At 39.2% G+C, this 9,634-nt stretch overlaps 1 protein-coding gene across 1 annotated transcript; it reads right to left on the bottom strand.

The window, feature by feature from the left end:
- Positions 1 to 2,014: 2,014 nt before the first annotated feature.
- On the bottom strand, positions 2,015 to 8,727 carry LOC143818085 (interleukin-20-like). Its single transcript, XM_077299511.1, has 4 exons — positions 8,634 to 8,727; positions 5,942 to 6,103; positions 4,110 to 4,184; positions 2,015 to 2,342 (listed from the first exon to the last, which is right to left on the bottom strand). The coding sequence occupies exons 1-4, from the start codon at positions 8,700 to 8,702 to the stop codon at positions 2,259 to 2,261; spliced, it is 390 nt and encodes a 129-aa protein (XP_077155626.1). The 5' UTR covers positions 8,703 to 8,727; the 3' UTR covers positions 2,015 to 2,258.
- Positions 8,728 to 9,634: the final 907 nt, after the last annotated feature.

Raw genomic sequence — 9,634 nt, 5'->3', positions numbered from 1 at the left:
TCCTATATGGCATGACATGTGGCATATCCATTTTTAGGAATCTGGGGCTGAGTGAGGGCTTTTTTTTTGCGCACCGAACTGACATTTTTATTGATACTATTTTGGAGTAGATACGTTGTTTTGATTGCCTGTTATTGCATTTTATTGCAATGTTGCATCAACCAAAAAACAGTAATTCTGGTGTTTTTAATTTTTTTCTTGTTGATCAGATTAATTCTTTCTATATTTTGATAGATCAGGTGTTTCTGAACATAGCGATGCCAAATATGTGTAGTTTGTATATTTTTTTATTTTTTATTTTTAGTGAGGTAAAAGGTAAGTGATTTGAACTTTTATATTTCTAACATTTTTTAACTATTTTATAAACATTTTTTTCTACTTTTTACTTGCTTCAATAGTCTCCTTAGGAGACTTGAATCTGTGATCTTCTGATTGCTTGTGCTACAGATAGCAGGGCTTCAGCAGATCAACAATGACAAGCACGGGCGTCTTCTGCAGACCCTTGGTCGTCATGCCAACCTGTTGTCTCCATGTGATCATGTGACAGGGGCACCGATGAGCAGGGTTAGTGACATACTCCCGGCGCGAGCATGTTAAATGCCAATGCCAGAGACTAACAGCGACAATTAACATGTTAACAGCCTCTGGTAGATCGCAATTCCACCCACAGCTGTTTGGGGCACATAACAGCTGATCAAGTCAGCTGTCATGTTCCGGAAAAGAAGACATATGAAGTATCTATACGTCGCATGACATGAAGGGATTAAAGGCTTGAAAAATTGTAAATTTATAAGAAAAAAATGAACAATTGGTTAAAAAGCAATTTTATAAAGAATATCATTACATTTGTGCTACTATGATAGTATGATATGATAGTAAATATGTGCAAGCCTTGGGATCTATTTTTAATACATATTTTTAATCATTTAACTTTTTTACAGGTTTTACTAAATATAATTAAATACATATTAAAATGCATAAAAATATAATTATACAATATAAATTATTCCATTTGACATATTTATCTTGAAACATATTTCACGGGCCAGAATGAAGCTTGTTTGGAAATATACTTTTCCCTAATATGTCTGGAAAAGGGTAACTTTTTTAATGAACTTCATCAATATGTATTAAGATATTTAAAAATCTGACCCTTTGTGGTTCTGTTAACATTTCTTTGATGGTAACAACTACAAAAGAGGGAAGCATGAAGCTCTTCAATTTGTGACCAAGCTTCTCCATGTGATGAGCTATAAGCACAAGCTTATCTCATAAAAACCTTGTAGAAAAAAAGCTCTGATTTATAGAAAGTCAAAATGACCAACATACAGATTCTGCAGTGACTCAATTTACACTATAGCTGCTTTTAGTGGCAGAATTTTAAAGGGCAGCTGTCACCACATTTGACCTATATAAACTGTTAATATGAACATACAGGATATAGACAGTTGAGGAATGTGATCCCTGTATGCCTCATATCAGATGGCTTGTTAATGATAAATCATCTTTTATTATATTAAATAAATGACCTCTTCCAGGCTGTGAGGAAGACATTGCCTGGAAGATAACTCTGCCTCCAGAGATTACTTTAAATAAAAGGTGGAGTTACCAGTGAGACAAGTAACTAACACAGAACAGGAGAAATTAAATTTGTCTTTTCACTGAGCTCTGCTGTAACAATATTACGACCCTGTCTGCCTGTGAGATGGAAGCTGAAGTTGAGAGGAACCTGTAGATGTGTCAGGTATAATCACACACAGCTCTGCAGCGAGAATAGGAGAGCAGAGAGCGGACATCAGACATCACACTGGTAACGCCTCCTCCATGTAAAATAATCTCTGGAGGCAGAGTTATCTCCCAGGAAACATTCTCCCCAGAGCCTGGAAGAGGTAATTTATATAAAGTGATAAAAGTTGATTTCTCAACAAGACATCAGATATCACTCTCCTCAGCTGTCTATAACCTCTATGCCCATATTAATAGTTTAGATAGGTCAAATGTGGTGAGCGATTCCTTTTAAGAGAAAATTTAACATATTATTTACTAACTCTTTGTAACATAGATTTAGATTAGCACTGTAATGTATTACCACGCATTAATTTCCGCAACTTTAGTTTCTGATTTCTGAAACTGTAAAATTCTAACAACATGTGTTGATAAATAAAGATTAATTAACAGTATCAATTATAATAAAAATGATTATTGTAAATATTAAAAAAATAAATATTCAAGAGTACGATATTGAAGTGGCAATATTTTTAGCAAAAAAAGTTTTTTTCCACCCAACGAAATAAAATATGAAGTTCTCCAGCAGCTTTGTGTGCAGCAGCTTCTATTTCCAACTATTAAGAATAGAAATAAGAAAAAAAGCACTAATTACTTTTTAAATTAAGATATGTTGGCTTATTATATATATATATATATATATATATATATATATATATATATATATATATATATATATATATATATATATATATATATATATATATATATACAGTATATATACACTGCTCAAAAAATAAAGCGAACACTTAAACAACAGAATATAACTCCAAATAAATCGAACTTCTGTGAAATCAAACTGTCCACTTAGGAAGCAACACTGTTTGACAATCAATCTCACATGCTGTTGTGCAAATGGAATAGACAACAGATGGAAATTATTGGCAATTATCAAGACACACTCAATAAAGGAGTGGTGCTGCAGGTGGGGACCACAGACCACATCTCAGTACCAATGCTTTCTGGCTGTTTTGGTCACATTTGAATGTTGGTTGTACTTTCACACTCGTGGTAGCAAGTGGCTCAGGCAGTGCAGCTCATCCAGGATGGCACATGAATGCGAGCTGTGGCAAGAAGGTTTTCTGTGTCTGTCAGCGTAGTGTCCAGAGGCTGGAGGCGCTACTAGGAGACAGGCCAGTACACCAGGAGATGTGGAGGGGGTCGTAGGAAGGCAACAACCCAGCAGCAGGACTGCTACTTTAGCCTTTGTGCAAGGAGGAACAGGAGGAGCATTGCCAGAGCCCTGCAAAATGAACTCCAGCAGGCCACAAATGTGCATGTGTCCGCACAAACGGTTAGAAACCGACTCCATGAGGATGGTCTGAGTGCCCGACATCCACAGATGGAGGTTGTGCTCACACCCCAACACCGTGCAGGACTCTTGGCATTTGCCACAGAACACCAGGATTGGAAAATTTGGCACTGGCGCCCTGTGCTCTTCACAGATGAAAGCAGGTTCACACTGAGCACATGTGACAGATGTGACAGAGTCTGGAGATGCCGTGGAGAGCGATCTGCTGCCTGCAACATCTTTCAGCATGACTGGTTTGGCAGTAGGTCAGTAATGGTGTGGGGTGGTATTTCTTTGGAGAGCCGCACAGCCTTCCATGTGCTCGTCAGAGGTAGCCTGACTGCCATTAGGTACCGAGATGAGATCCTCAGACCCCTTGTGAGACCATATGCTGTTGCGGTTGGCCCTGGGTTCCTCCTAATGCAAGACAATGCCAGACCTCATGTGGCTGCAGTGTGTCAGCAGTTCCTGCAAGATGAAGGCATTGAAGCTATGGACTGGCCCGCCCATTCCACAGACCTTATTTCAATTGAACACATCTGGGACATCATGTCTCATGCCATCCACCAACATCACGTTGCACCACAGACCGTCCAGGAGTTGGCGGATGCTTTAGTCCAGGTCTGGGAGGAGATCCCTCGAGAAACCAACCCCCGCCTCATCAGGAGCATGCCCAGGCATTGTTGGGAGGTCATACAGGCACATGGAGGCAACACACACACAACTGAACATCATTTCCTTGTCTTGAGGCATTTCCACTGAAGTTGGATTAGCCTGTAGTTTGATTTTCCACTTTGATTTTGAGTATCATTCCAATTCCAGACCCCCATGGGATATTAGTTGTGATTTATGTTGATCATTTTGATGTTTTATTGTTTTCAACACATTTCACTATGTAATGAATAAAGATTTGCAACTGAAATATTTCATTCAGTGATATCTAGGATGTGGTATTTTAGTGTTCCCTTTATTTTTTGAGCAGTGTATATAAACCCCTAATAACTTTACAAGGAATATATGATAGAAACTGTACCTTGGAAAACTTTTTCTTGAATTCTTCCATTATGTTTATTGCTTGTGTTCCACATTCACACCCCGTGATATCAAGCTTTATAAGATAGAAAGTTACAAATCAGTTACATATGGTGATACTGATCCATATACACAAATAATACACAATAAAAGAAGTGTCAGCATAAATTGACTGTTCAAATAAAGCATAATATCTTGTATGGATAATGTCTCTAAAAATATTGTTTTTTTAGTGTCAAAATCCAATTTTGCATTCTTACCAAATCATTCTTTATTCAAATATGCTAATGAGGTGCTTGATACACCCTTGGAGATGCCAAGAAATTCTGTGCACCTTTCTAGCTACCTGTTTTGCACTTATCTCTGCCTCCGCTTCCTTCATTGAATGATTGACAGCTCTGGCTCTACAAGAGTAATAAAAACTACAGCGATCATCTAATGGCAGCATATTCTAAATACCAAGTAATGAACGCTCCTTTGAAATGCTACACATGTATAAGCTGATTGTTGGCAAATTTCATTGATTCCAGCAGGACCAACTTACTGTCTAAGGGTACCGTCTCACATTGGCACTTTGATCGCTACGACGGCACGATCCGTGACGTTCCAGCGATATCCATACGATATCGCTGTGTCTGACACGCAGCGGCGATCAGGGACCCCGCTGAAAATCGTACGTCGTAGCAGATCGTTTGAAACTTTATTTCGTCGCTGGATCTCCCGCTGTCATCGCTGCATCGGTGTGTGTGACACCGATGCAGCGATGCGTTCGCTTGTAACCAGGGTAAACATCGGGTTACTAAGCACAGGGCCACGCTTAGTAACCCGATGTTTACCCTGGTTACCATCGTAAATGTAAAAAAAAACAAACAGTACATACTCACATTCCGGTGTCCGTCAGGTCCCTGGCCGTCTGCTTCCCTGCACTGACTGTGAGCGCCGGCCGTAAAGTGAAAGCAGAGCACAGCGGTGACGTCACCGCTCTGCTTTGGCCGGCACTTACACAGGATGCAGGAGGAGTGCAGGGAAGCGGACGCAGGCACCGGAATGTGAGTTTGTGTTTTTTTTATTTTACGTTTACGCTGGTAACCAGGGTAAACATCGGGTTACTAAGCGCGGCCCTGCGCTTAGTAACCCGATGTTTACCCTGGTTACCCGGGGACTTCGGCATCGTTGGTCGCTGGAGAGCTGTCTGTGTGACAGCTCTCCAGCGACCACACAACGACTTACCAACGATCACGGCCAGGTCGTATCGCTGATCGTGATCGTTGGTAAATCGTTTTGTGTAACGGTACCCTAATGTGCATGGGGGTCATCAGACTATCTCTCCATCTTTCAATGACTGGGGACAGAAGCATCAGACATTTTAAATTACACTATGCCTAATTCTTTGTGGTTATTAAAGAAGATCATCTACTAGAGGAGCCTGTCAGCAGTTTATTCCCCTTCTCCAATTGAAAACACAAGCATGCTTTGCTAAAACCTATAAGCAGAAGTATGGTAGCGTTAAGGTCCATTTAGGAGGAGGACCACTACCGTTAAGTGACCGCTGATTATATGCAAGCTGATCGATTGTCATTTGATGGTCTGTTTTAGACAGAATGATCACACAAAACAATTCTTTATGTAATCATTTGGTGCAAGTAGAATATCAAGTTCTCGGCATCACATGTCCAGTTTTTGAAAACTTGCACCTGGTTTGAAATATATGGATCACTCCTGCTTTTCACTTTTTTCTCATTTGAGATAATTAGACAGACATAGAACATAGGTAGATATTTTTACTGTGTAATTAAAAACACTATATCATAATATTGTTAAAGAAAAACGTACACAACGAAATGTGAGCTCTGTCTTCAATCCGAGCAGTGCATTTGCTAGATTATGATATTGTCTTCGCTCATGTACCCTCCTCTTTGTGAAGTCTATGTTGGGGAAGACATTAGCTAGATAGAAGTTGCCAAGCTCATTTAGAAAGCAGCATTGTTCCAATACCTGAAAAAAATAGACAATAAGGGGAGCATGAAAGCTTCTTCGGAGGACAATATTGAATTTGACACAAATGATTTACAAAGGAAAAAGTAGATAAGTTAGCCATTGCAAAAGATATCACTGACTTTTCCATGTAACAAAAATGCAGCAGACGTTCTGCTGTCTATTTGCTTGCTAAAGTCAGCTGTGCTGTGTGTTTACAGTGAGAAAACGCATACATAATGCGAGAAATATCTACAGCTGCCTGCCCTGCAGCTAGCATTTTGTCAGAGCGGGTTTTTAGTGCTGTCAGAAGCATAATAACTGATAGGCACATCAGCATCTGGTCAGCTGAAAAAGGTGACAGCCTGACTTATCAAAATAAACAAGGCCCGGATTGGCCCAGACTTCTCATCCCCACTGGATGACAGCAGTGGAACATAAAGCAAATTCAAATGTCCATTTTTTTCTGGTCTATTCCCATGCACCCCTTCTTATTCAGGAAAGGGTATATGGGTCATGGTTTCTTCTTTTTCTTGTCCTACTCCTCTTACTCTTCTTCCACCATAGCAACATAGTCATCAGGAGGCCCTCACTCGAAATCTCTATAAGATTATCTGGAGACCCTCATTTGAAATCTTTAGAGGGTCATCAGCCGCCCTCATTCAAGCCTTTCTAGAGTCATCATGTGTCCCTCACTCAAAATCTTTATAGGGTCATCAGGCGGCCCTCACTCGAATTCTGTATAAGGTCATCAGGTGGCCATCACCCAAAATCTTTATAGGGTCATCAGGTGGCCCTTACCTCACACAGTCCCTCATTCTAATTTTTCTCAGCCCTTGCACTTAGTGCATAGGTTTTTTGGGTCTAGGCGTCCCACTGCCTAATAATTTTAACAGAATGTGTATGAGACTCTCCTTTATGTCCCTCTTCTTTCTTTACCAGTCTAGGAGTCCCACTCCTTAAAAATTAGGGAAAGAAATGTTTTCTGAGGCCCTCCTTTATGTGTCTTTCAGGGTCCCTCCTTCTAATTTCTGGCAGCCCTTGCACTTAGTACATAGACTTTATGAATGTAAGAGTTCCACTGCCTAACAATTTTAACAGAATGTGCATGAGGCCCTCTTTATGTCTAATACTGAGTGCATCAGAGTCCCTCTTCCTTCTAATTTTTGGCAGTTCTTGCATTGTCCGCATAAGTTTTGTGACTTTCAGAGTCACTCCTCCATTAATTAAACAGGATGAGTTTGATCATGTCACACACCGCAGGCCACACAGATAAGGTAGGAAAATGTTAAAATTACATTTACTGTTGGCTACTGGTGGGTGTAGTTTTACTTCCCCCTCTACTATGTCATGTAGCCATAGGCGACTGCGAAATACATTGAGAGATGGCTTGTCTATTAAGGGGTCAAAAAAAGTTTTATTTTTTTCTCTTTTTAAATTTGCCGTATAAACAAGTCATTATCCAGGAAAGAATCTTTCCTAACATTTTTCCTGTAAATTCCATTTTACCTTAGTTTTAATATGTTTTATTGTCATTCCGCAAAAGTTGAGTAATACAACATTGTTCCAAGCATAAACCTGGGAGTCAGAGATGCATCCAGGCATTTTCCCCATAATGTTTCCAATCTATTTGAGCGCTATTTCCATCTATTTCATTGATTTTCCTTACCCCCCCATCCCTCCTGTTATGGTCTTCCCGAAAAATGCTTGAATTTCCCATTGACTTCCATTATAAGGTACTTATTACTTGAGCAGAGCCCGTCAGATTGTCTGACCTGCTCAATTTGAGTATGAAGCGCACAAGCATTTTAATGCTTGCTCATCAGTAGTCATAATGTTAAAAATGTACCACTTCTTATGCCTGCTGGCATACAAACAAGCAAGCAAACACAATCACATTTTGAGCATAAAGCTAGCTGTAGATGATGTAGCACAGCCTAGGGGCTGACAAGGAAGCTGAAAAGCATGTTATGGGACTACAGTGCCTGACTCTCCGGTATCACTGATGCATTCAGATGAATTTCAAGTTATACATAGAAATATTATAGACATATTGACTTTATGAATTGCAGTAAAGTGAAGGTACAAGGTGTTAAAAAAAATAGCATAATACTATTAAAAAATAGCATTCTTGCTTCCTGCTGGAGCTTAGTAGTTAGCATAAAAAAACCAAAACACTACTTTCATAATAATTCCCATTTACATCGGCAATCTGCCAACAACTGGCCTCAGTAGTATATGGCACAATGCTGCAGGGGCTGATCCAGGGGATTTATCAGGCAAGTAATGGCTATTGTTATTTTATGCCACTTACTTTCTTTAGTCTAATTAGTACTGAACCCTACACAGTATTAATTTCAGCTCAAGCTTCCTGTTTTTACTGCATGTTTTGAAGCAGTTTTCCAGCCAATAACCACAATTTTTAAGAGCAGATTTTATAGGGTTTATAGTGTCTTTTGCACAACAAAAAGTATATGCATAGGACTTCAGTATATACTATACAGCATTAATTACTTTGCGTTCAGTATAGTTCAATAGTTTTTTTACTCACAGGTATATTGTTCAGAATACTTTCCTTGATTAGGTTTATGTCTGTAATGATGTCCTCTTTATGCTGCATCAGATAAAATCCAAAGTCAGTTATAATTTCTGTTTTCATTACATACAGTCATGGCTGAAAGTGTTGGCACCCTTGAAATTGTTCCAGAGAATTAAGCATTTCACTCAGAAAATTATTGCAATTGTACATGCTTTGCTATACACATGTGTAATAATAATAATAATAATTTTTATTTACTGTATATAGCGCCAACATATTCCGCAGCACTTTACAATTAAGCGGGGACATGTACAGACAATAAATTCAATACAAGTTAAGACAATTTAAACAGTGACATTAGGAGTGAGGTCCCTGCTCGCGAGCTTACAATCTACAAGGCAATGGGGGGACACAATAGGTGAAAAGTGATTGTTATTTCAGGTCTGGCAATTATAATAAATAGGGATTTTCATATAAAGCTGCATGATCCGGTCATCAGCCTGTGTGTTTAAGTGCAATAGTCAAGTATCAAGTGCAGTTATCGTGTGCATGGAGGGTGTGGGGACAGATGAATAGTAGGGTGCAGATTCAGAATAATATTTGGAAGGAGGGAATAGGGAAAAGTTGGTTTACTGAGTACAGTCATGGCCAAAATTTTTGAGAATGACACCAGAATTATATTTTCACATGATCTGCTGCCCTCTGGTTTTTATTAGTGTTTGTCTGATGTTTATATCACATACAGAAATATAATTGCAATCATATTATGAGTACCAATAGGTTATATTGACAGTTAGAATGAGTTAATGCAGCAAGTCAATATTTGCAGTGTTGACCCTTCTTCTTCAAGACCTCTGCAATTCTCCCTGGCATGCTCTCAATCAACTTCTGGACCAAATCCTGACTGATAGCAGTCCATTCTTGCATAATCAATGCTTGCATTTTGTCTGAATTTGTTGGTTTTTGTTTGTCCACCCGGCTCTTGATGATTGACCACAAGTTCTCAATGGGAT

This window comes from Ranitomeya variabilis, chromosome 3 (assembly GCF_051348905.1).
Source record: "Ranitomeya variabilis isolate aRanVar5 chromosome 3, aRanVar5.hap1, whole genome shotgun sequence".
Lineage (NCBI taxonomy): Eukaryota > Metazoa > Chordata > Amphibia > Anura > Dendrobatidae > Ranitomeya > Ranitomeya variabilis.
The sequence above is the reverse complement of the archived record's forward strand: the minus strand, read 5'-3'. Positions and strand labels throughout refer to the sequence as shown.

Coding starts and splice junctions, on each gene's coding strand:
- LOC143818085 (XM_077299511.1), bottom strand. CDS start 8,702: ATGCAGCATAAAGAGGACATCATTACAGACATAAACCTAATCAAGGAA. Junction 4,185..5,941: donor CAGAGCTCACATTTCGTTGT/GTACGTTTTTCT, acceptor TATCTTATAAAG/CTTGATATCACGGGGTGTGA. Junction 2,343..4,109: donor TCAAGAAAAAGTTTTCCAAG/GTACAGTTTCTA, acceptor TATTCTTAATAG/TTGGAAATAGAAGCTGCTGC.